At 39.6% G+C, this 27768-nt stretch overlaps 1 protein-coding gene across 1 annotated transcript in view; it reads right to left on the bottom strand.

Annotated features, from left to right (window-relative positions):
* LOC108799971 (transmembrane protein 2-like) overlaps positions 1-27768 on the bottom strand; it is a 102246-nt gene that overhangs the window by 18575 nt on the left and 55903 nt on the right. Inside the window, exons 13-19 of the mRNA XM_018571925.1 lie at positions 27614-27699; positions 25077-25208; positions 23866-23901; positions 22167-22319; positions 20724-20901; positions 17348-17563; positions 4891-5099 (exon numbers count right to left, since the gene is read on the bottom strand). Of these exons, the coding sequence (XP_018427427.1) occupies positions 4891-5099; positions 17348-17563; positions 20724-20901; positions 22167-22319; positions 23866-23901; positions 25077-25208; positions 27614-27699 (1010 nt within the window). The remainder of the gene's footprint in view (positions 1-4890; positions 5100-17347; positions 17564-20723; positions 20902-22166; positions 22320-23865; positions 23902-25076; positions 25209-27613; positions 27700-27768) is intronic.

Raw genomic sequence — 27768 nt, forward strand, 5'->3', positions numbered from 1 at the left:
AGCATGGAACAGAATGTGTAGAACCAAAGGATTCAGCCGTGACGGGGTTACATTCTGTCGCAGGTATGTGTCGGCCCCTACATTATTTAGCACTATCTGCGCTGGTGGTCAACAGCTACCTGGAGCAATTGTTTTGCTGCTAAACTACACTTTCATTTTTTAGGTGATGTAACAATTTGCCTACCTATGCCAGTGCCTCTATTGGTGTTTGCAGCCATATAATTTTGTCCCCCATGGTCCCAGTGTGTGTTGTAAAGTAGCCCCCGATCCAAGCTTGCTCCCGTGATGGACTACAATCTCACATTTAGTTTACTAATTTGTATTGAGATTGTAGTCTATCACAGAAGCGAGCTTGGAGCGGTGACTACTTTACAACACACACAGGGACCATGGGGAACAAAAGTAGCCCCCCTCCAGAAGGAAGTATAGAGTCAGCACCAATTCAGAGATGATTTGAGGTTCTACAGCCGAGTGATACCCAAATAAGATACATTCCTGAGTTTAGTGTCACTTTTAGCTATAATGTTAAACCTCCAGTGCATTATTAACCATTGAAAGGTTAAAGTATAATTAAAGCCTCCAGTGTTTTTGCATATTTCTACTACTAGCAAGCAGTAGATATATGCAAAAAGTGTAAAAAAAATAAAAAGAAAGAAAACGCTTTAAAAGCAGTTTAAATTTACCTGTGTCTTCCCTTCGCGCTCCCGTCCGAAAATGTGAAAAGCAGCACTGAACCGAAGGGGTCCTGGGGCCGAAGCTAGCCGAAGGATCGGCTGAAGCTACGGCTAGATCCTTTGGCTGCTTAGTGAATAGACCCCATAATTTAAGGTAAGTGCTTTCATTAACATTGGGGGAGGGGAAAACATTTTTGACTTTAATGTCACTTTAAGTGTCTATGATGACCGCACAGCAGAACACACTGCACAATGTCCTGGGTACTGATGAATACACAAGGAATGGATAACATGCTGCCCAATATCAGTAAATATCCAAATATTCATTTTAGAAGCATGGAGCATGAAAAGGGCACAGATGCTTCCCATCAGCCTTACATGGCATTAAAACGTCTGACACAACAATGTAATAGAATTGAGCTTTTCAAAATGAACATGAAACAAACACGCTTCATCCCTCATTCTATTACATTAATAATAAAACCAAGGCCATATTAGAATTTTCCCTAAAGAATGACACCATTTTCCTTTACGCCTCTACACAAGAGAAACAAATGACTCATCACTTCAACAAACTCTGTTCCATGATTTGGGTCAGAGACAGAGATACACATTGACACTTTGTTTCAACAGAAAATGCATGCAGCAATATTGCTTGAATATGAAAACCCGGCTGTTATTAGAACGTTATTATAATGTGCTGACATGATGACAGAACTGTGTAACTGAAGGATACATTTATGTGTCACTGAGACTGATAATGAAACGTACCTTCCTTTGCTACCAACAAAGCCCCAACAGATACTGGTAAGCCGGTCCATGCAAACAGAGCTATACTTAATATGGTGTTACAGAGCACCAAATATACAGCTTGGGACAAAGAGCAGCTACCATCCCTGGCTCTGCACACCCATTAATAACTCTACAGTCCAATGGGAGATTGTCAATAGGTACTTATGGTATGTTCCTTTCAATAGATAATACCTATATAGGAGATACTGTAAGGTTGCAAAAAAGACAGTCCATCCAGTCAAACCTATATGTGTGTGTGAGTTTCAGTTTGAGTCTTCTAAGAATATACATACCCCTGTATTTTGTGCCAATTGAGGAAGGCATCTAGACATTTTTTTGACATTGTCAGCACTCTTTGCGGATACCGCTATCAGGTGAAGGTAAGGGTCACATTTTTGCTGCTCGAACCATAAGGAAGCCCCTGTGCAATTTCAGATTAAACCTCCTTTGCTCCAACCTCAAGTTGTGGTTGCATGTCCATATCAAGGACCTTTGATTCAACAGCCTGTTCCCATCACTACAGTCACCATTGATTCATTTTAGATAATGGTTATGTCTGCTCTTAATCACCACTTATCCAAGATCTAATTTACTTAATCGTTCCTCATACCCGAGGTCCTCCAATCCCCTTACTAATTTTGTTGCCCTTTGCTGAACACTTTCTAATTCAAAGATATCCTTCTTGTTGATTGGTGACCAGAACTGTACTGCATACTTAAGATGGGACCGGACCAGTATTTTGTATAGGGGTATAAGTACTGATTTATCCCCCAAATCAATACCCTTTTTAATGCATGAGTGTATTCTGCTTGCTTTGTTTGCTGTGGCTTAGCCTGGCATGCTTTGTCTAAGTCTGTGGTCTACGAGTAGACCCAAATCTTTTTTTCATCACTGATTCTGCAGAGTAACACCTCCTAATGAGTATTCTTCATGCAAATTTTACTTTATATCACTTTAATTTAACAATCACACAATGTGCAAATGGACAAAACTGTGAAACTTATATGAAAATGTACAATCTTTCATATGGGCCTTCTAAGTCAGTATGGATTTCGGTAATAAAACATATGAAAAACACAAGTGTCACTTATGGCTATGCATGCTGTATGGGTACAATACTACACAGTCAAAGTATGGGTCAATATCATGAAAGCAAACAAGTATTATATCATTTTCATGAGACTTTAATGAACAACTCTGGGTACAATCAAAAAATTAACCCTTGCAGTGGGTAAACTGCTTGCTTTGGTCTAGGATCTAAAAAAAAAAAAAAAATCCTCCTTCCTGCCTGGCTGATAGACTGGTCCACGCAGCCTCTTCTCCCCCGGGCTTTGGTGATTTAATTACCCATGTTTCATCATGTCTAATACAGTGCATTAGCATTAGATGTGAGGACGCCGAGGTACTGTCCACTGTCAGAGTGTAGGGGAGAGAGGTGAGCAGTCTCTGCTGCAGGATTGAGGCTCTCACTAGGTAAGGTATGTAGGACCAGTATGTGAGCCCCAGAGCTTGCACCTTTAAACAGTCACCAGTGGCAGCTCTCATATTTTTACATCACTTAGAAGGGTTTCACACTGAAAGGTGAACAGTATTGGTATTCAGAAGGGTTTGTGGGCTGTCTGCAGAGAGAATCACTTTAATTCCAGCCTGCTGAACTAACCACACTAACAGGGACCTATATGTAGGGCACAGCTGTACTGTGGGACTGTAATCACCCCCTTGCTGAAGTGTCCTGGCAGCAGCCAAATGCCCCTTATGTCCCCAAATATACTGTTTATTGACTGGAGCTCTTCCTTATACTATTATGAAGCTCTTCTTTATACCATTATGCAAACAATATGAACCAATTCAGCATATTACCTGTTCATAAGCCTGCTCACAATTTTACAAATTCGGTTAAAGCAGTTACAATTTAACGGATTCAAAAAATGCAAACGTGGCAGGTTATTGATTTCAGATGCCATTAACATCCACTTTTATAAACTGCTCCAATACAGATATGAACAGAGTACACTAAACAAAGTGATGTACCAAGAGGTTTGACCCTATAGAAATAGGCCCCATAAAGTACAGGGAAACGATCTAGATCACTCTTCAGAACAATCAATATAATTTTGCTGGGTAGGATTTTTTTTGTATTGCAGTACAATCCAGTTAAAAGAAACTGCTTGCTAAGTATTGAGGTTTATGAACACAAACAGACAGAATCACACATATTAACAAGGCGATTGTAGGCACAAGGTAAATCCCTTCAGTAGGCAGCACCAGAGTGATTGAATGACTGCTGTGCCCTGATGGCCCGTCTTCGGGGTTCATCCCACCCTACTAAGGCAATCTAGCAGTCCTGCTTGTGTATATTGTCAGCCCTGTGTCTCCATGCTGACACTTCTCTCCCTGCATCTGTTACCGAGCTGCTTATGCCGAAGAGCTACCATACGCTTCTGTCTGAAATGAGTTTGTTTTGTGAAATATGTTGGCAGCCATAACACACACTTATGGGCTGTACTTGTGCAGGGAGTTCTGGCACTTATCAGAATTGACAGAGAACAAAGAATCATCGCCTGGAAAAAAGTCAGACACACAGCCGCACTGACAGCCTTCACTGAAAGCCATAGAATGCAACTAATTATTTGTGAAGGCAAACAGGGACAGCTTATGTCTAAATTGCCTTTGTCACGTGTCATCGGGGACTGTCACAGACCGCCAGAGCCACACGTATGCCGTTAGGAAATCCAACATGATAGACTCATGCTGTGCATGTGGCACCACTAATTACTAACATTTAAATGACAAACCTCAATAACTAACACCTATAATCACACTGTAGACTAATGCATAGGTACTTCTGGGGGATGCTACACCCTGGTATTTCATCCAGCATCTTTTAAATTGTATTTCCATCATTTTCCCCAAAAGTGAGGTGGCAAAGGGTGCTGTAGCATGCTAGCCATTTACAATATGGATTAAAGTGGCTGTCAGAAAACATTCACCGGGACTCTTTAGCATGGATGGAGGAATCTGCTAGATTTCTCTCGTTCAGGTCACAGGGTGAATGAAAGTTGGCCAGAAATGTATGGCCAAGTTAAGCGTAAACACAAATGCATGAGATGAGTTTTAGGGCTGATGGAATTCTTACTGACTCCTACAGATACGCACATATAGGTTAAACTGGATGGACTTAACAACTATGTAACTATGTGTTCCAAGCTCACCAATATATCCCAGCATCTCTACAATCTCTGTAAAATTTCCTTTGCAATTACCAAATTTATGTCACCCCACAAACCATCATTCAAATGTGTATCCAATCAGGTAGGCAGTCTGGCACTATATAGTTGTTTTTAAATCTAGAATATTGCACAAACTGTAATGTGCATGGCCAGCTAAGCGTTATCTAGGGCATACAGTAGAATGTCTTTAATACCTGTTGAAGTTAATCGGGTATAGGATGACCTCCTTTGGAGATTGACCTTCCCAGCGGATAGCGTAGGGCTGCTGTAACATCACCACTGGCTGATACTGCTGGTATGGTGCCCCTTTATTCACCCCCACCAGCCTCAGTGGATGAGAAGGATAATCTGCTCTGGCCACCAGAATAGCGAGGTTCTCTGGGCGCTTGGCCTGGATATACAGCTGCAAAGAAAGAGGTACAAAATAACATGAAGAGTAAAAGCCAAGCAATCTCAAACATGTGCTTTATATAAATATTTTCCTCTAATATTTTCCTCTTAAGAAATGTTCAATGTCTGTAAAGAGCCACTGAGCTCGTGCCAACCTAAATATTAAAGCACAATCATATAAAAATCATTTGATTATCCTTAGCCGCTTTAAAGAAGTGGGAAGAAATTGTATTTAAACCTAATATTTATAACCTTCAAAGACTTTACAAAAAAGAAAGTCATAAAAGAGGTAAGGTTGGTAAGCACTAGCTATCACCAAGGTGGTGGCACTCATTTTAACAATAAAGGCTAATAACAAAAGCTGAGTAAGTAAACACAGCAGTGCCGTATCCATAATGTGTGCCTGCAGTGCACACGGGTCCGAAAAGGAATGGGGACCACTGTGCTCTCACTCACTGCACACAGGGCTGGAATGATCTCTGCATTCCAGCACTGAAATAACTCCTGCTGTAGTTAGCACTCTCAGATGGAGTGATCTCCGTCCAACGGGACAGACCCAGCTGTACAGGGAAGAGAGAAACAGAGAGTGGCACAGGAGGGTGTGATCAGGTAAGAACCACCAATGTGAATGGAGGAGAAGGGGGTTAACAGCACTGCCACCAACGGTGGAGGTGGGGGTTAACAGCACTCCAACTGACCAGCAATGCAAAGAAGGGAGATTAACAGCACTGTCACTAACCAGCAATGCAAAGGAGAGGGGGAGTTAATAGTACTGCCAGACACCATTGCTGGCGGTTAATATTGCAGTCTCCAATGCTGAAGGGTAGTTACTGCGGCCACTGACACCAATACTGGGGTTTATTTAGGGTTCCCACCTTTTCTTCAAGGGAAACCCGAACACTCTGGCAATGTGCGGACATTTTTTGGGGGAGAATGAGTCGCAGCTTATTCATATGTAATTAGCGCCACCCATTCATATGTAAATATCACAGTTGAGACTATTTTCAGTGTGGGGCAGTGGCTTCTATCTTAATTTTGGTTGCCCCTGTCTGCCTGACATCTTGTGTCCGCGTTTCTGTTGCCATGAAACCCGGACACTGCATTCAAAACCTGGACTGTCGGGTGAAAACCCTAGGTTTATTATTGTTGTCACTGACACCAATGCTTGGGGTTTTTATTGTCATCAATGACACCAAAGCTGGGTATTTATATTGTCATCACTGACACCAATGCTTGGGGTTTTCATTGTCATCATTGACACCAATGCTGGGGGGTTATTATTACGGCCACTGACATCAATGCTGGCTGGTTATTATTGTCATCACTGACACCAATGCTGGGGGTTTATATTGTCGTCATGCAGGGGGTTATTACTAAGTCACGCCCAACTTTCAGTGCAATGCAAACCAGGCCCAATTTTTACATTTTCTTTTTCTTGAGGAAGGTGGCCCAACCTATGATTTTGCTCACAGGCCCACTGCATTCATAAAATGCCCCTGAAACACGGTTAACAGCTCCGTTAACTGTGTTTCAGGAGAGTTTTCTGAATCTCCCTTCTTCTGTTACTTGTTTTTATCTGGCAAGAGGGTTGAAAAAAGTGGTACAGAGTGATACTATAGCGCTGGTGAACATTTTCAAATCTGACATATATTAATTGACAGATAGCTATACAGATAGCAATATATACACTATATGGCCAAAGGTTTGTGCACACCTGACTAACACACCTATACTATATGAACAGTAGTATGTGGATGTCCTTCCAGCCTTATGGCAAAATACTGGGGAAAGCCCTTTTCTGTTCCAGCATGGCTGTACCCCTGTGCACAAAGCCAGCTCCATAAAGACTACTTTGGTGTGGCCTGCACAGAGCCCTGACCTCAACCCTACTGAACACAATTGGGATGAATTGGAATGCTATTTTTGGGCCAGGTTTTCTTGACCATACAAATGCTTTTTGGCTGGGCACACATTCGCACAGACACACTCCAAAATCTTGTGGAAAGTCTTCCCAGAGGAGTGGATGCTGTTATGGCCTCAAAGGGAGGAAGGGGCGCAACTCAAAATTAATTGTAATAGGTTTTAAATGGGATGTCCAACAAGCTCATATAGGTGTGATGGTTGGGTGCCCACAAACTCGCATATTTTTGATTGGGCTTAAACTATGAAAATAGCTGGGAATCCTTGAAAGAGTATTTTTGACTTGAATCTGATTTAAAATGCAAAGGGCTGCCAGACAAATGGTAACAGCTCTGGGTGTAACACTAAGTACAATAAAGATTATTTTCAGATCACACACAGGCTAAAAAGAGGTATGGGAAAAACACATAATCTACACCCCATAGAGGAATGTAACCTGTTGTTGTTGTCAAAGTAACAGAACAAAAATGATTTACAATATACAGAAAAGAAAGACGTGTATGTATTTAATGTTCCGTGACAGAGTGGATTGAATTCCTCCCTGGCTTTTACCTGTAATATGCAGCGTTACCCAGAAGACAGATTCCAGGTACATTAAATCTTTTTATGACTACCTGAGTAGGGAGCTGGATTTGACATTTTCATTGGTGTTAATTATAGCTGTTATTGTTCCCCACTCTGGCTGTGGGCTTGGCGAGAAACGGTACTACTGTATGTACAGCATAACACAGCTAAAGACAGCAGTGGAATCCTAGACACGTGGAAGTGTATGAACTATGACACACATGAATACAGAGGCACATGGACGACTGCCGTGTGCTGCCACACCGCCCTTCTAGTGTTCAGTTCCTTATTACTTAAGACCTGCAAAAAAATGGCAGGTAAAAACACAGAATAATAAAAGTATTCTAAATCCTTACTTGCCACATTTTTACTTTTCATAAACAATTTTTCTTCACTTGTAATGTGCCTCTGAGGTAGGAATTTTGACCACTTCAGGAAGGGTTGATTCCATAGCACAGCCATAGTTCCCCCTCCCTCCTAGCATGTCATAGGCCTCTCCACTTCTGTGAGTGTTTAATTACTGTCTAAGTTGGCCCAGCTTTCCCTCAACTCCTCTCCCTACGTAACCTCTTTTGTAACTGTTGGGAAGAAGTAAAGTGCAACACTACAGAATGTCACTTAAGAGACAGCTCTGATTCTGCTGGAGCTCCTGACACCACATACAAGTTGGCAGAGTCATGCAGAAATCTCTGGCCTTTCAGATGCCTGAACAAGGGGGGCTTTTAAAAGGTAAATAACATGCATAAAATAAGCTACATGCAAATATATTCTAATGGGAAGATTGCTGTTGAAATTTATGATCTGGTGCCAGGGTCTCTTAAAATAACTTCCTAAAAAAAACAAGTTACTTCCTAATATTAACTTATTAATAGCTTCACAAATATAAATGTATGGTCCCCACACTATAAAGAATACTGGTGTTAAGGCAAAAGGTTTGCTGTAATTGTCCCATCCCCACCAGCATATACTTACCTTCCCTTCACTCTCACATTAGTCCGTTCAGACCCAAGACCTAAAGGAAATACCCAGTACTTTGGGGTATGAAGGCACGTGTGACTCACTCCATGTGACAGGGCTGGGCCAATCTGTGCTGACATATGGGTAATCCATAACCCTGTGTGAACTACTACTCCGGCCTTACACAGGGCTTCTTTTTTTTTTAACTCCTAGCAGATAAACAGAGCAGCGGGGAGGGGAAGGGAAAGGAAAACGAACTATATACTGTACATTATAGAAGATCTGCATTAAGGTGGCCGTGTTGGTTTTCCCTGAAGGTATCTAAGCATATATTTTACTGGTAACTCTAGGCAGTTGAAGACATAAATATAAGTTTATGTATATTTTATAGCCCCCTCCCCACTCATTCCTAAACATTTTCATTGGATACTTTAAACAGCCTGCACAGGTATTACAAGTAGCATTCCAGCACACTATAAATGCCAATTGATGGTGTCAGGCTCCCCTTTGGACTTTTCATCATGTACTGTATATGGGGAATCCACTGGCAAGAAAGTGACTTCCACATTATGGTCTTGCAGAATGGAATAGAAGCATCAGCTAGATATCTATTACGGAAAGTTCTAAGAATCGAGTAGGTGATTCAATTCACCATTGCCAACCATAAAGTGAAATATCAGTTTTGGGTGACCTTTAAGGGCATTGTCATGAATTCCCATAAGTAAATCATATGCGCAGCGTTAAAAGGGAGCTGAAGCCACAAATATTTAGAGTTATGGAATGTGAAACCATGGCATTCTGGTTGAAAAAGTGCCCCCCCTAATTGCACATGACTTCGAATTTTAAAATCTGTTCTGCTTTTACACAAGAACACTCTCTTTGTGCTGCCAAAACACTGTTCTGGATCCACTCTTCATGAGACCAGTGATCCTGTGCCAATGGAAAGGCACTGTCATGTGCCAGGGCAACATTTCTTCTCATTCACATTCATGTTACTAAAAGGGTGTTTTTTTACATTGTGAACTCAGCGGTTTCCTGGCTGGACACTTGTGATGTTCTAAAGTGTCCATGTGTCAATGCCTTTAAAATGAAAGGAAACATTTGCTGGTAATGAAGAAACTTTAACCAAATTCAAATTCATAGTGAACTGTGTCCTTTCTTATGAAGTAGCATTGCAATGCATAATACTTCAGCCTAGTTAAAACTTGAGGCAGAAGTTAAATAAAGAAACCCCCAGATGTGGGAATACTTAGCCATTCAAAAAGCACAGAGCTACTATTTCTAAAATTCTGCCGTTTACCCCATAATGGGATTACCAAGAGTGATGGCCTGAGTTCCTCTGAAATGTCTGTTTGTAGGAGCAGGACAGTCAAAAAATGAAAACTAAAGTGAGCTTCCTGCTCTGTGGCAGGAATTAAAATTCCTGCCACAGAGTAGACACCACAAGATCTATGCTATGACCTTAATTATCTAGAAATGTTTCTTCTGTGCCTCTTTGGTTTGATTTCACTTATTAACTGGGCCCGACTTTCTTTGACTTTGTGACCGAGCTCCACAAAGTTGCATCCTCCTGTCCAATGGGACCGCCCTTGATGGCAAACGAGTCTTATTAGACAAGGGAATGGTATTTGGCTTAATCATGAAGCTAGGGAAGTTTGGGCTCCAGTTACAAAGATAAGTCAAATCAGAGAGGGACACAGAAGAATCTTTTTCAGGCTAATAAAAGTATCAGGAGTCAACTTTAGATGTTTCTGCTCCTAGGCAGGTTTTTATCTTATAAAAGTAAATTTCACCTTTCATAACAAAAGGCAAAAAATCACAATTTGGAACACCAAAAAATATGATTCCCTTTTATTTGGGGGCGTCCACCTATAATAGTTAAAGCAACCCCGGGTTGGACATCATCTGAATTGAGCTGGTGATTTTGTACAATTAGGAAGAAGAAGTCTGCTGCCCGTCACCAACACAGTTCCTATAGGCACATTCATGCCAAGTACTAGCACCAATCAGATTCAAATGTGCACTGAAAATCTGATTAGTGGCTAGTTCTTGATAGGAAAACAGGTCCTTGTTCGATCAGACCCTTACAAAAGCACCCTTTTCCAAATAAAGCTACCTGCCTCAGATGGCGGGAAGAGTACCTGGTAAGATTTAGCTAGATATATATTAAATTACTGCTGGTAAATTGTCTATTTTAGCAACTGCAACATAAGGAACGGTAAAGCAGTTCATTTATTTGCTCTTGAAAACTCTCCCAGAGAAGGAAACACATTGAAAATAACTTTTGAGCTCTAACAAGAGTAATACTATTTTTAAGTTCAAGTGTCTGTATTTTGCTTGGATGACTGCTGTGTTTTCAGGAAGCCAATTTATCTAGAGAAATTGCCATGACACACTTCATTTGCATGTGTGTGAGATCTAAAAGCTTTTGGGTTTAGTCCAGCATCCTTGTCAAATCTGTAATGGAGTGAAGTAAATTATGGGAAATTACTATTAGTGAGACTAGCATAATATGTGCGCTTGTTCAAGGCATTTAATAAATACTTTTTACCACCATGCGGATTACAGAGGAGTTAAAGAAGGCTTAATTTACTAACCAAAATCACGTGTTATTTGCCAAACGAATTGATTTTAGTCATGTGACTGCTATTTTCAGCTCTCATTGGCTGTCATTGCCGAAATGAATAGCTGTTGAGGTAAATAATCATTGTAATAGCTTAATGAATTGAGAAGAGTAGAACAGAGTAGAGTGCAAATGTTATATTATCCTTCCAAGCAAAGATTGGATGTTGCGCTGAACAGGTTGCAGAGAAACTTATAAAGGGCATAATCAATCATAGTGTTTCTTCACTCTTTCTATAGTATGTTAAAAAAAAAAAAATTTTTTAGGTTTTTGTGTGTCTGGGAAACTCTTTTGTGGTACAGTAAGTAAATAGTATTTTGTAGGCGCAAGGAACCTGGCATATGTGTGCAGTGTGTGCACTAGACATGTGCGATTCGTTTCGTTATGAAAGGAAATTCGGACGAGTTTTCGGAAATTCGGATATTTGGATGTATCCGAATTACAGATATAACGAATGCAAACGAATCTGGATTTCCGTTTCCGAAATTCGTTAGCGGCAGTTCGTTCGAACGTTCGTTTCATTTTCGTTTCTTATTCGTTTGTTCGTTGCAGCAAAGTGATATTAGAGAAGGAGAAAAAAAAATTCCCCTCAAATGTCACTTTGCTGCAATGAACGAATGAATGAACGAAACGAATAAGAAACTAAAACGAAACGAACGTTCTAACGAACTGCCGCTAACGTATTTTGTCTGAATCCGAATCGACTTTCACACCCGAATCCCAAAAAACGAAATAACATAAAATCCGAATCAAAACTAATTTTTTGCCAGTGCACATGTCTAGTATGCACTACTCCATACATATGCAGTAGTAGGCTTACACTATAATATACACTAGTAATATACACTACTGCATACATAAGCAGTAGTAGGCTTAGACTATATTTGACCATTTTTTTTTAGGCCACACCCAATATCCAGGGCAGTTTAACCACACCCACTCTTAGCTGCAGCACGCCCCATGTTTCCTTCTTTCTAGGTTCCAGGTGCTGAGGATAAGGTTATGTCTGTTTAGACTCTTGCATATGGTACAGTTATTACAGCATATCATGTGGGTACTAAAAGACTGTGGTATATATGTGTGTTGTATATACAATGAACCGTCTCAGGTTTTATTTAACCATACCCCTTTAAGCCCTTCTAACTGGCCACACCCACCATTCACCACAGCACAGCGCATCATTACTTTCCACTGGGTGCCCCAGGTCTTTTACCATCCTAGTTACACCACTGACAATGAAATAAAGGATATTTATATGCAGCATCGTTAAATCCATAAATGGGCACTCGTAATGTACGCACTGCTATTGGAGACGATTTTTTTTTGTTAGCTTCAGTTGTGCTGCCTCTGAAGATTATACTAAAAAGGAAAGACTAAGTACTCATAATTGAATATTTTATATAAACCGACTGACATGTTTTTGTTCCGATTAAAGTTCTCTTCTAAAGTCATTTTCAGTGGGTTACACAGTAAGGCATTGCAATAACTTCTAGGCTAAAAGAAAATATTGTGTTCTTGGCACTAGTTTAGTAGAAAAACGGTCTGGAATTCACATGAAGTCAGTGATCCAGGTTTAAATTATTAGTGTGGGAATGTGCACAAAACTTCAATAATTAGGCAATGCATGATGGGATATTTCAAGTGGCAGAAATAGAAATGGTGTAAAAAGATATTGAAGGGAATATTCTCTTGGCTCTCCAAATTGGTTAACTAATCTCAAGAAGTTTTACAGATAATCCCCATAATGCTAAAAACATTCAATTGCACCAATCGCTTACTTCACTCCCAACCTATTGTATTCATTTACAATGAACAGCATAAGCGACTGTGCAGAATCAGTAAAAAAAAAAAAAGTCATTGTTTAGCTATCTTACACAGACAAGAGCTTGGTTTTTGAGGGTTAGTAATAAGAGAATACTGTACAAGATTGATTTCTATACTACACTAGAATGTAGGGCTGAAACCAACTCATCCATAATAATCGAAAATGAGAATTGTTGTCAACGATTCTCAGTATCGATTAGTTGGTCTAGGTCCCGTAGTTCTCTCCTCCACGCTGAGAGCCAGTGCTTTATCGGCTCTGTGTCCCCTTCGATCCCCGCTGCTCCCAGCGGGGATCGGAGAGGGTACAGACCCCTGAAGCCGGTGGCCATTGGTGAGGAGAGCTCCACCAAACCAAAACCACCACCCCTCCCACCACCACCACTGCCACGGCATCGGCTCTGCAGCTCTCTGTGTCCCCCCTGCTGATCCCCACCGCTCTGCCTCACCTGTATCAGCAGAGGCAACGGGAATCGGGGCAGAGCCAAACTACATGCTGTCATCGAGCGGGGAGGAGAAAGCTGTTAGGTGGCTGAGCAGGGCAATGAGGAGAGCTGTGGGATGATCAACAAATATGTGGAATAATTGCTGATTGTTCCCTGTAATATTCAAACATCACAGTGATCAGTGCTGATCATTACAATGTTTGCAAATAACTGAGTATTCAGTGTCCCCAATTATAAATGAGCAGGAAGTGCTCTATATCACTTCCTGTTCAGTCATGATTGTGGACATAGTATCTGTATACTGTCCCCTCAATTTATGAATGAACAGGAAGCCAGTGTACTCAGTGCTTCCTGTTTATTGAGTGCTGGGGCTGCAGAAAAATAGATTGAGTACTCTATGTCCTATGTCAATCTCTTATTTCAAAAGGGAAATGTCAGGGGTCTGTTTAGATTTCTGATATTTCCCCTAAGCCCCTAAAAGTAAAAGTAAACACACTTTAAAAAATATATATATTTTTTAAAAATAGTAAAAAACAAATAATTATAAAAAAGTGGCAAAAAGTAATTTTCTGTTTCAGCCTGACAAATTCTGGTGCAGGAAGTGGGTTGTGGTGCCATTCATTTCAATGGTACCCCAAACGCCCCTCCCTCCCACCTGAAGTGCTATCACCCCCGCCAGAAAGTGTAGTACTGCAATGCCGGGCGTTCCAGTGCAGTGCGACTGCAAAAAATTGTGCATGCAGTTTTCCTCTGAAATAAACGTTATGTTTGCAACACTCTGTTTGTGTATTTTATTTTACATTAAGGATTGTATTTAATTTTTTTAATCTGATTTATCGAAATAAAATAATTGGCCAACTAATCGATTCTGAAAATAATCGTTAGCTGCAGCCCTACTAGAATGATGGATATACACACACTTACATTTTGTAACTTTCTATTCAGTGGGTTAAAAATCTTTTTACTAGAGAATCAATAGCTGAAGCCATGTGTTCCACTCCTAACTGACCCAGCATGGGCAAAGCACAGGTTCACTTTAAATGCTGAGTGACGTCCTTTAGCATCTATTTCCTTTTCCTTTTTTTGTCTGTCTTTTTTTTTTTTTCATTATGCTCGCACACGTGAGCTGTTTAGTACATTGATGTTGGACAGAAAGTCTTCTATTTATATAGATAAGGAGGAGATCACAACAAATGTTTGCTGCAGACATAGGCGGATCCCTATGCCAGATATTCCTCTCAGACTGTTTTGAGTTTTGTTTCTGCTGATGGGGGATAAATTGGCAAGAATAGGGTGATAGATATGATCTGTTTTACAGAACTATTATATATTGTGTGTATGGCTTCTAGTGATCCCCCCCTTACTACTTGACTATGCTAATGTGGAAGAAACTGAAATGCAATTGTATGCTATACTGATTGTGCATCATGTGCTATTTTATTGTTTTATTCTACTTTGGAAAATTAATAAAATACTTTGAAAGTTAAATGCTGAGTGAGTTGCTGCAAATTTGCCCTATAGCACTGGAGGACTGTGGACAAGGCGTTATTTGAGTTATAGTTTACAGTGCTTTTCTATTGCCACTCTCCCATAAAGCTGGGACTGGAAAAGCACATGGGCAACTGTTGTTGTATCCATAGTATCTGCCATCTAAAAGGTGGCCATACACTTTACAACCCTCGCAAGACTTTTGTCTTACGAGGGTTGTAAAGTACTTAAAAAACCGTACGATCTGCCCATCTTGGACAGGCAGATCGTACTTGCCATCATCGCAAGCCCGCCCCCTGAGGGGCGGGCTTACGATGACTGCAATGAGGGGCGGGCTTACGATGACTGCAAACAGGCTGTGTGCGCGTGCGCACAACGGCCCGTTCGGCAGTTGTCGAACCAGCAGGCCACTAACTCGCCGAGAATCATACGATTCTCGGCGGGTTTTCCAGCCTGCTTGTTCGACGGAAGACGTGCAACCGTACAGTAGAAACGGTCGCACGACTTCCATACACTGCACGATTCTCGTACGATCGCGGGATTTCCCGCGATTCTCGTACGAGAATCGTGCAGTGTATGGGCACCTTTAGCCAGCAAGGTCTGTAACCCCTTTTCTTCTGACAAACTACCTCACTAGCCTCATTCTTGCATATTCACCTACTTTTGGTTACTTTTTCTACGTAAACCATGTGTATAAAGTTCACATGAAGTTTTTTTTTTTCGTTTACCCAAGTTTCCTCCAGTTTGCTTCCACAACTCAGAATATATTGACATGCCAGTATATTTCCCTACAGATTGACCCTATTGTCCATGTAACTGTGATGGTCATAAGATTGAATATCTTGGTGCTACAAAAACAAGTTAAATAAACAGATATGCACTTTAATAATGAATACTCCTGTTGGGGACTGTGAGGTTCCTTGTGTTTAAAGCTAGCATACTGATTGACAAGGCACACTGTCAGCAAGGAACTAATTTCCAGTAATTCCCTTAACTGACATGCTTAAGGAATCCAATTTCTAGCAATTTAAGCACTCAGGATTTATTGATTTCCAGTGACCAAAAAAAACCCCCCAAACAATTCTCTAGAGATATCAAATACAAAGGATGGACAATGTTGACTAAAAGAGTAATGTCAAGAACAAGATGCTGATTCCTAACTTTCTCCTAAATGCACATTTGTACCCTTGCATTATACATTAAGTATTCGATGTGATGATGTGTGGTGACAAGGAAGAAGCAAGACATTGCTACTTATGGCTTTACAGTATGTATGAAGATTGTGCTAAAAATAACATATATTGTTGTCCATGCCAACCAGCTAGCTTGCTAGAATTATTTTTTCATTGAATTAACAATGGACTGCATAAATTATATTTTTTGGATTGATGGGCAACAAGAAATTTTACCTTTAGCACACTTTTCATAAAATCGGTCCTTCAGTGCATCAACTGATTGACTATTTTTTCCACAAAGAATGAGCGTGACAACAGCATCTCTTGTAACTAAAAGTCAAACAGGGTAATTTCTACACATGGGCAAGGTGCAAACATGGTCTCAGACACATTGCTTTCAGCATGTCGCCCATCGTATCCTCTAATATCTCTGCTGTCTCTGGTAGTCCTCTCTAGCATTACTTATACCTGACATTATGTACCGACTTTGGTGATGTCAGGGGCTGCAATATACCTCATAAGTGCACAACCACTGCTCTAGGGGCAGCATTAGAAATGGTTCTTTCTTCATCTCCTGGCCTCTTACTTCCTCCTGGATGAACAGTGCTCTACTATTCCCCAGGTATGTACAGGTAGGGACAGCCGTAAGGGCAGAGCTTACTATAGGCCAGACATAGTAATTAAAGTTTTGCCTTGAGTAGCATAAAAAAAACATAAATCTCTTTTTGTGTAATGAAACAGTACATTCTACAAATGTATGTACCATAGCCTCATATTAGTCTTCACTATTTTAGATGACTATAATTACAACTCCCGTAGATCTCATCACTGGACGCAGTTGCATAAGAACTGTATGAACTAAAGGCACTTTATTTCCTAACACACATGAACACTGAATAATAATACTACATATTTCTACTATATGAGAAGAGAAGAACCAAAGAGCTATGTTGAGGTCAGGTGTAGACATAAATTAATGGAATTCGCTATAGAAGGCTGAAGGTTATAAGCAACAACGAGATGAAGAAAGTATGAAAAAGTTGAAAATGTGTATTTTATAGCACAAATTGTTATGATACACAGTTATTTTGCAAATTAAATGTTATCTAGTTAGGGTTTACATTCACATTCAGGTAGCTCATAAAAAAAATGCTCATTAAATATCCATACATCTATATACTGTATACATTGTCGGAAAATTGGCACCAACTAAAAGTACATTGATTTTATATTTCCATACATACAACCCATATTATTTTCCACCCACCTGTGCATAGCGGCTTTTACACATCACTCCATTCCACCGTGGCACAGTAAGGCACCCTGGATGACGTAGGAGGTAATTGTCTGCTCGACCGACAAATGTATCAGCGTAACCCGTCAGTGAACCATCCAGGTCATGGAAAATTGAGACTTTATCACCATCATAGTCATTGGATCCAAACCACTGCCCAGAGCGACCAAAAAATACTTTCAGTTCAACCTAAAGACAGAATGAAAAAATTACATTACATTGAGTACACCATCATTTCGTAAGCAAAGAGATTAAAACTCTTCCTTAATCCAATGCAGATGCCTTTGGCTTTAATAAAATTAAACTTCTTCTTGTTATGCTGCAGTTAATATGTGGATTAGGAAAATAATTTATCATTTGAAAAGATCATAGCAGCATTTAACAACTCCATCTGCAGCAAATAAATAGGGTATAGCCCAAATTAGCATCCGTTTCACAGATGTGGTATGATCTCTACTCTGAAAGGCAGAGCATCACAAATAAAAACAATACTTGGCCTGGTATAAAATGTGGTTAATTAAGAAAGCTCTAGATTTGGTGCATCTGCTCCCTTATCTGTATTAGTACATTTAACTTGTGTCCTTAGTAATTGCAAAAACCACATAACAGAGGCTTTGGTTTATAGTTGTCATCATACATCACACAGACACTTGTAAACAATGAAACCACCAGCAAAAAGGAATATATTAATGTTACTGTGTTCTCTGCTGAACTGTCTGGTACAAAAACGAGTTCATTCTTGTGTATGCAACATGATTAAGTAAGCTTCCCTGGAGCAAATATCATATCAAAGATCAACCAGGATGATAGCAAATTGGTGATATGCTGCAAGATTTTCAGGATATTCTTTAGATGATACCTTCATATCTCAACATAATGTACCATTGTGTGCTTATAATTAGTAAACTTGTACTTCTTTGCCTTGAGTACATGCATGTAGAACTGTCCAGTCCATAAAGAGTCCTAACATTCATAACTGCCTGGATTCCTGAATGAAAAAAGCATAATCCAAGAAGTTTCCATTTTTAGTTCCTAAAAGTCTGCAACACCTTTGCCTAATATCACTTGGATAAATGATGGCAGTTAGGGGTAACGCTAAAGGGACAGTAAAAGGTGTGGGCAAGATTTAAGAGTGATAACATTACTGCTGGTAATATAACAATTTAGCTGGCACTCTCCAAGGAAGTGCACACGTGCAGCAATCCACACACAATGATCTTACTTTACAATCCAAGCTAACATTAAATCACCGTGTTTATCAGATGTCAAAAATAAGGGGAATAACATAAACAATGCAGACACTCGTGTCTCTCTCTATTTATGGAATTGTACATTCTGTTCAGTGTGAGAAAGATACATTCCTGCTGTGTTGCCCAATCATCAAGACACCAAGATACTCCCCTTCATTTAAAGAACTGATAGCGCTCATTGTGGATGTCTACCTTCTAACTGGGATGACAGATCTTTCACAATATTAGTTATAGAGAGAACATAAAGCATATTTTTATAGCCTAAAGCATGCTGAGTCAGGACCTTATAATGGAAAGGGTAGTGATAAACTAAGTATGAAGAATAGTACCAATGTCCAGAAAAACAATTTCAGAGAGATCCAAAACCAGAAAGACAAAATGTACTCAATTAGTGCCACTATTACTTCATTTTGTCCAAGCCAAAGATAAAATGGTAAACCAAACATCTTCCGGAGCAGCATTCACTATCATACACAAGTAATTGAGGACCAACATTAGAGGGGCAATGCAGGATAACTGAATAGGCATGATGTTTCAGACTAACTTACAACATGTTCCAGATTAAAATAATCACTTCTGTAATTGGAAAACAAAGCAAATATCTGAAGATTAGATCAAGGTTTTTAGACTCTGGTGCAGCATGAAGGTTGCCACGTTTTAATTATCCTCTTGTAATGCTTTCTCTGTGCAATACGTTTAAGAGAAACAAAAACAAAAGCTAGCATGTTTTGTCCTGAGTTTTTGGCACAAAGCTGTGGAATAATATGTATCTTCTGATTCATCTTTCCACATTATTTGCCACTCAGAACTTACAGTAAGAGATTTGTGTGGGGAATCCACTTCTACGTCAGCAGCTTGCAGTTGGATTCGGGTCATTTGGTAAAGGTGGGGTAGTGTGGACATAACTTTCTCCCAGCACAGGCACACATTAACTCTGTTTGAACAATTTTCTCAAGATTTATATTTGCTTGGGGTGATGAACGTTAACTCTCTAAGAACCAAGCCAAAAATGTTTGTCACGGATCAGTACATGATGGAGGATTCTTGAGTTGCATCCCCGGTAGCACCACTTGGTTAATCATCCCGCCACTTTATGTCTTTCTCCTGCAAGACTCAGCGGGTCTGGCATTTCAGGGTGTAGCCCAGAACTGGTTCAGACAATACCTCTGCTTTATGATGGATAATGAAAAGCATATCAGCTCAGCTGAGTACAAGCTCAGGAGAAAGGTCAGGGCAATCTGCAAGACACACACAGCTACCAAATTGCTTTGCTCCAAGACTCAGCAAGGAGCAAACTGCCAACACAAACAGACTTTTAGACTGGAGCTCATCAATAACTTCAGACTCCTCAGCATGTTACATCTCCTCCCTGCTTTAAGGCTTGTCCTAGCTGTTATAAATTCAGTGTCTCTACTGAAAACAGACTGCACAATGTAGTGAAGTTGGGATGTTTAACCCCCTGCTTAAAGGTGGCCACATACCTTACGATAATAAAGTCCGATGATCGAAACGTCGTACGATATTCGTATGGCGGCCCCACAATGCCCCGATTATCGCAAGATTCAATTAGCCGTAATTTAAGAAAACCAACTGGAGGAATTGCGGTAATCGAATGTTGGTATTTTTGATTGCGTATGAGCAGTTTAGTTCGTACGATTTTTGACGTACGGAAACGCCACTAACCTTGCGATAATCGTACGATCCACCAAAGTTTTCGAACATGCTTGAAAGTCTAAAGTCGTACGATTGTACAGTAATTGCGGTTGCACACTGCCCACACACCTGGCGATTATCGGACGATAAGTCGATCGCATACGATTATCGTACGATAATCGTAGGGTGTGTGGGCACCTTAATAGGGAATATTACTATGTAACTGAAAATGTGTTCTATTTGGGAGCAGTATGTCTTTGGACTACTAGGGTCAATTCCCACAAGGGACAATAATTATATGGTGGTGTGTGCATGTGTGTTCCTATTACTATGGTAGAAACAGCAAAATGTAAGCCCCTTCATGGGACTGATGTCAAAGGCTCCACTTTCTCTTTTAAAGTGTAGATGCTTGTCAAATTACCATGCTATTAATATATTCTACTTACACTTCTCTCCATCTTGACGAGGGACACATTGTTTTGAGGTGTGATCTGCCAAGAGTTCTTCAGTGAAAACCCAATTGCACTTGATGGTCTTTCGGCCGTAGGGAGAAATTTCTTGAATGTGCACCTGAGGAGCCTGACTGGCCCATCATATATTTGAAATCCACGAATCGGAAAAGTCCTAGACATTAAGAATGCAGAAATATGCTATTTGATATCAAACCCAATTATTTATGTGTTAGGTTTCAGCAGTAGAACCTTATGAAACTTTGTACATATATTTTTGATTGCTTTTTGTTGCAGAGAGATGATAGTACCATTAATACTCTATGCCTGCATAACAGAGATTATTTTATTATTACCCATTCCTAAATTAGGTGCAAAGATTCTCAATTCAAACAATTTAAATTGGTACAGAACTTTGCATACTACAAATGAATCATACTGAGCCACTTAGTGGTAAGATGTAAGACACAGACAAAAGGTATTCTGATCTTATTATTTTATACTAGTAAGTGCCTGCATATTTTGAAGGGGTAAGATTCTCTTAATTATTCACTTTTCTATTAAAGTCCCAACCTCATTCATCCCTCCAATAGAAGCACACTTGCTGGCCACTGAGGTGCTCTAATAGAACAGGGTAAGGAGAGATTAACCAGGTCTAATGCCATAGTCAGAAAATGTAAGCTCTTAATGATATCAGCTCCAGAGGGGTATACAAAGGTATTCTGATCTTCTAATATCATACTAGTGAGCTCCTGCATATTTAAGTGCTTTTTGGAGGGGAATGATTCTCTTAATAAAAGGATCTATAAGGGCCAACACATGAGAGCTGCCATTGAGAGCTGACTTAGTTCTTAACGATGCAGGCTCTGGGCTGCCATCCTGGTCGTGTATTTGCTACCTAGTAGGTTGCTGAATCAATAACCAGAGTCAGTGAGGTCTGAAAAGTCATAAACCCCTGTTCTGAATACTTGTTTTAGGTCAGTGAAACACTAGTTAGTAAGGAAGACAGTCCCAGAACCTGTGCCAATCAAAAACAGTTCAACAGTGACAGCTTCTATAAAGGAGTTACTTTAATGTGTAGCAATAGCCAATGTTTTAGCTTTGGATAAATAATGGTAAAAATCTGTATTGTTTTTATATACCTTTCACCCCTAATGCACACTAATGTACATTTTTTGGTTCCAGACCCAGTATTTTTCTTTTTAATACAGGCTTCTATAAGGCACGCTACAGAGCTAATGGCCACTTATAAAATATTCTGAATTACACTATTTATAATTGTTTTCACACAAGAGTAACACAACTTTCAACAATTAGAAAAACATGGGAAAGTTGTGTTGATCTTGTGAAAAAAAGACATTTTAGTAATTATACTTAGACCCTTTGTAACCAGATACCAATTAGAAAAAGAAAGAGAAAAATGTAATGAACAACTCTTACTTGTTTCGTGGCAGTGACCTCTGCTCCCCTGAGCCTCCACGTCCCCAGTAGCTGTTCTGCCCACCCTGTGAGCCCACATTTTCGCTCTCCCCCACAAAGATGGAATCAGAGACCTCCAGGCTGGATCCTTCATCAGTTGGAAATGTTCCATCACTAAAAGCATTACAACAAACCTGCTTTGATTATTATATACATATAAATATAATACATATTAATATAGAAGTATGCTTTAGGCAGCAGAGTGTATCGTCCATAGTAATCAATCCTATTTAGACTTCTTTTTTTCAATGTAATATGGACTCTTGATTTGCTATTATCTCCTGTTGACCTTCTGTAGCCAATGGTTGCATTTAAACAATAAAACTATGGATCATGTGTCATCTTACCAACTGTCACTCCATGATAGTTAGATTCTACATATCTTCAGACAGTCAGTATTAGCAGAAGGTTAGGAGTGATTAAAAGTGAACTTGTTAGCCATTTCTGTCTAAGAGTATGAAGCAAAATATGTCTGCTATTACTCTAGTTAGCCAGAAAATCTTAATCTCAATTGCCTTGTAAAACTGTTTTTGTTTTTTTTCACTTTTCTAATTAAAGGCTTGATTACCCTGATTCAAGTCTAAGCCCTGACGTCAGGCCATTCACCCGTCCAATAGAAGCACCCTTGCTGAGTAATGATACTGTAGGTGAATCAGGTCTAGCCCCAAAGTTCAAGAATTCCAGCTCCAGAAGTATAAGCAGACAAAAGGCATTTTAAATAGAAAACAGCACACTTTGTTTGCTGTTCCTCAACAGGATTTTATGGCTGATAGGTTTTCTTTAAGACATACAAACAGCACACATCTATGCTTCTATGTCCAAGTTTTACTGCAGATTAGTAAATAAAAACTAGTGTTTTATTGGCTGCTTTGGGCAACAGTTAAACTACACTGTACTCTGCTATTTATAAAGGATACCCAAAAAGTTAGCAATACATTGTAAAATCTTTAAAAATCACCTTATATGATAATAAAAAAGTTTTAAGTAATATAAAAAAAAAAAGTGTATAAAAAGAGAGATTTGCTGCTATAGGATGGGAAAAAAATGAAATTTTTATATCGCGAGCATAGCATCAGTAGTTGTGAACAAATGTCATGGCTTCCTCAGCGCTAAGTAGCAACACTAACTGCACACTATAAAATTATTATAGACACTGCCATACTACCAGTCAAATCCCAAGCTTGCCACCTTCCCAAACAAAACATTTCTAGGAATTTAATTACGAGGTGTGAAAACGGCTGGTTCATTGCCAGCTATTACCATGGAGTAAGCTTAGCTACAGGAAAAAGCCAGTACAAGTTGTGCATACATTTACTAGTGATTCATAGCCTGGAACGCACCAAGCTCAGCAGTAAGTTCATTGCCTGCTCCTAGAGTGGGAGGGGAGCTATGCTCTGCAGATGTGGTGACGAGAGGGACCAGTATTGGGATGTAAAGAGTAAAGTGGGCATTTCCTAAGGAAAATACTGTCACACTCTGCAAACACTAGGTGACAGAACTAATAAAGCAAGACCAAAATGAGGCTTAGAGCCAGTATGTATGGAGACAAAGAAGTGCAATAAATCTGAATTCTCGGCATAACTGTTCATAAAACGGTGTGGGAAGTATTTCTCACGTTGGCACACAGTCTAGAATTTTATTCTAATATATGTTTTCTTACCTGGCTAACGTAAGACCTATTCCATTGTCTGAAAACCTGGATGGGAAGACAGACACCGAATAAGAACAATGGACAACATTAATACTAGATGAGAACTGACCTAAATAGTAGTAAGTAGTTAAAAGTTAATACTTTTGATTTGTGCAAATTATATTAGTCTATTCATTTAATTCTTGCTATCATTAACCAATGTCATAGCAGACAGATACTGTATGCATTTAATACCAGTGATCATTAATAAAGAAATGCTACATAAGAACTGTCTGCACCAGAGTCACCACAAGTCCAGTCCTGTTTAGATAACAAGTGGTGACTGGAATCTAAAAGTTTAAATGTGATTGGTGGAGGTGGACAACACCCACGGATCTGATTTGAAACACCTCTAAATAAAGGTCACTATAGAATTGCTTAGTGTGTGTATATGGCTAAATAAGACCAAACAGTGTAGAAAGCAATTATACAATGTGTCAACCTGAACACAGTCAGACTTTGTATCCCATCATCAGGCCTATCTTCAGCCATGCATATCAATTGCCTTTACTTATCTTAAATAAAATATAAAACAAAGCCAAATTATCTGTAAACGTTTATTGGCAACATTTTGGAACTTTCTACCACAAGCAGTGGCATCAGCAGAGAATATTGATTAATTCAAAAATCAATTAGATACCTTCCTCAGAGACCATAACATACAGGGGTTAAGGTACATTTAAAAACTAAGACAACACAGTGGCTCGTATACATACATGCACGCACAACACACACAGACACACAAAGGTTGAACTGATGCACCTGTGTCTTTATTCAACCTCAAATAATATGTAACTATATCTCTATGTAACTATATCTGTAAAAGTTTGAAACTTATAAATTTGATCCCTTGCAGAATGTTTATCAGGGGCTGTCTTCAGGTGCCAAAGACAGAAAATTTATCTGTAAGAAATAAGTCAAGGCAACTTGACTTGCTGTATTTTTCTTTATTTCAAGAAAAATACAGCAAGTCCAGTTGTCTTGACTTTTTTCTTACAGATATACCATGACCTGGATGAATGAGAACCTTCACAGACAGACAGGAAATGCTCTACTAATCTCAATGTGGGCAGATTGAAGGACTCTCACCCCATTCTAATGAACAACTTTATCGCCACTTTCAAAAACTGTTTTTCAATACCTAGATATGCGTTTGTGTGCTTTACTAGCAGCTGACATACCCTGAGTTTCGAAAGATGATATCCCCACCCCTGGCCCATGCACCGTGGTCATTGTTCTTGAAGGCTATGAGCCCATCAATAAGGGCCGGTACTCGAGGTTTAGTTGAATCAGAATCCTGGTGAGGACGGAATCTGAAGAAAAAAAAAAAAGGAATACAATCATTAGTAGAAAGAACTGAGAAATCTTATGAGGTAACATCTCTGTAAAGTGACATTCCAGAGAGGAGACCAGGAATTAAAAACATTAGATTTGCAAGCTAGAGGACTACATATGCTGCAAATAGAGTTATACTTTACACACACCGACAGATTTTTTCATAGTTTAGTATGAAAGTAAACAGAAATACGGAGCCTCAGTACATTGAGTCACTGACATGGAAAATGTATGCTGATAAGTCAGAAAAATCATGGTGGCATCTTTAATAGTCCTTTATATTTCTGTAACTTCAAAGGGAACATCTAATGTTTTTTCATTAAGCACACATCTAGTGTTATTTTTGTAGTATTTACCGTATATACTCGAGTATAAGCCGAGATTTTCAGCCCATTTTTTTGGCTGAAAAGTGCCCCCCTCGGCTTATACTCGAGTCAGCGCCAGGTGTCTTCTTACTTACCTCGCCGAGCGTCGCGTCACTGCTGCTCCGGTGTGCGGCGCTCCGAGCGGGGTCATCTGGCAGTCTCCGGGTCCTAATTTAGGTGGCCATCATTTCCCACCCTCGGCTTATATTCGGGTCAATACTTTTTCCCAGTTTTTTTTGGTAAAATTAGGTACCTCGGCTTATATTCGGGACGGCTTATACTCGAGTATATACGGTAACTTACAGGTGGAATTCCAGGTAAAAGAGCACCCACCAATAGCAGCACAGTTACCTCCAAAGACAAGCATTTTATGCTCAGATGGCTGTTGCTTACTGTTCAAATCCTTTCTTCAATGCTTATGGCTCCTCGCCACAGCGGTCTTGTTCCAGTGCTGGGACTAACAGTACTACACTGATGATAGTGGGTGGCTTGCTCTCCACCTGGCCTATTCACAAAAAGTATTGTGTTCTTTTCACGGAATACAAGATGATCTGTGATTATATAACAAGTGATTGGGACGTTCATCTGACCCCCTCCCCTCGTCCATTCACAGAATTATTATTACATAGTATTTATATAGCGCCAACAGTTTGCGCAGCACTTTACAATGTAGGGAAGACATTACAACTACAATACAATTCAAGACGGTAAGGAGGGCCCTGCCCCTGAGGGCTTACAATCTGAAAGAGGAAGGGGAAATGATACATGAGGAGGTAGCTGTGTGGGGATGAATTGTTTGAGAATGTGATGGTTCGTTCAGTGGTTAAGTTGAGGTGGGATAGGCTTCCCTAAAGACAGTCAGGGTGGGAGATAGACGGACAGGTTGGGGTAAAGAGTTCCAGAGGATGGGAATAGGAGGAAATATCAAGAGCCCAGTTTTTGAAAGATGGAGTTTTAAGAAATGTTGTGACATCCAGACGGATATGTCAGTTAGTAGATTAGTGACACCAGAGGAGGTGTAGATAGAGAAGAATTTTCCACGGTTGTAGCGTGGATGCCTTATAAGATGGGCAAGGTGGAGGTAAGAACCCATTTCCCTTATATTATTAAGATGAGCTGACAGCACTACTTCTCCATAGATATAGCACAGTATGTGACTGTTGTCACCCTATGACTGGAAGTGTGCTATTGATGGGATCATATAGTGGAAATACACTAAAAAAAAGACTGAAAAAAAGGTAACTAATGCAGCCACAACATCTAAGGACTAGTAAGCTTCAAAATATATTACATATTTTGTTGGGTTTAGATACACTTTAATGTACCTTTGAATATGACTTTCACATTTTTACAAGCTTTATTTTTTATATTTTTGCTACTGTAATAGCAGTAGAGATTTGTAGATAAGCCACTAGATTAGCTACTGCAATAACACTGCCTAACTGCTAAGTATCTTTTGAGATAAGATATTAGTTACATAGGGAGTGCGTTGTTTGTAGCAAGTTGGCTGACTAATAGACTTGCATTCTTAGAAGAAGCTGTAGATTAAAATCATTGTATAGCACTGCAAAGCAGGAAGAGCCTGCATATATAATGAGAAAAAATGTCTGCACATATGCAATTATATACTGTTGACCAATGCATGTATTCTAAAATATTAACATATACTAACATTATTTAGACTGAGCTGATCTCGTTTACATGTACATCTAAAAAATGATTTACATACACTTTAAACACATTTAGATAGGTATAAAGGAGACTTATCAGTAATACCCACACATCATTTATGCTTTTCTTAGAGAAATAGTATCAGTTCACTACAAAAGATACCCAAGAAGCGATATGTCTAAAAATGTGTGTTATCAATTCACATGGAGCCAGAGACGCCTGAAACATGGAACACTTCGTTCTTCCCGGACTAACGTTTTACTAAAACAATATTGTTTCAGCTTACACAATGGATACCTCAATCTGGTGTAGACAGCTGGTACACATGTACATAACCAGAGACTCACCGTGCATTGTCCACCGTTAGATACTCTCGTGGGTTTTCTGCATTCGCTTCTGTTGCTTTGACACCTTTTCCAATAAATAAACCAGCCTAGAAATGAAGAGTTTTAAAAACAGAACTTTCATGAAAATGTTCAATTCTTTTACATATTACATAGTT

Source organism: Nanorana parkeri, unplaced genomic scaffold (genome assembly GCF_000935625.1).
Source record: "Nanorana parkeri isolate BGI_ZX_2015 unplaced genomic scaffold, ASM93562v1 scaffold42, whole genome shotgun sequence".
Taxonomy (NCBI): Eukaryota; Metazoa; Chordata; class Amphibia; order Anura; family Dicroglossidae; genus Nanorana; species Nanorana parkeri.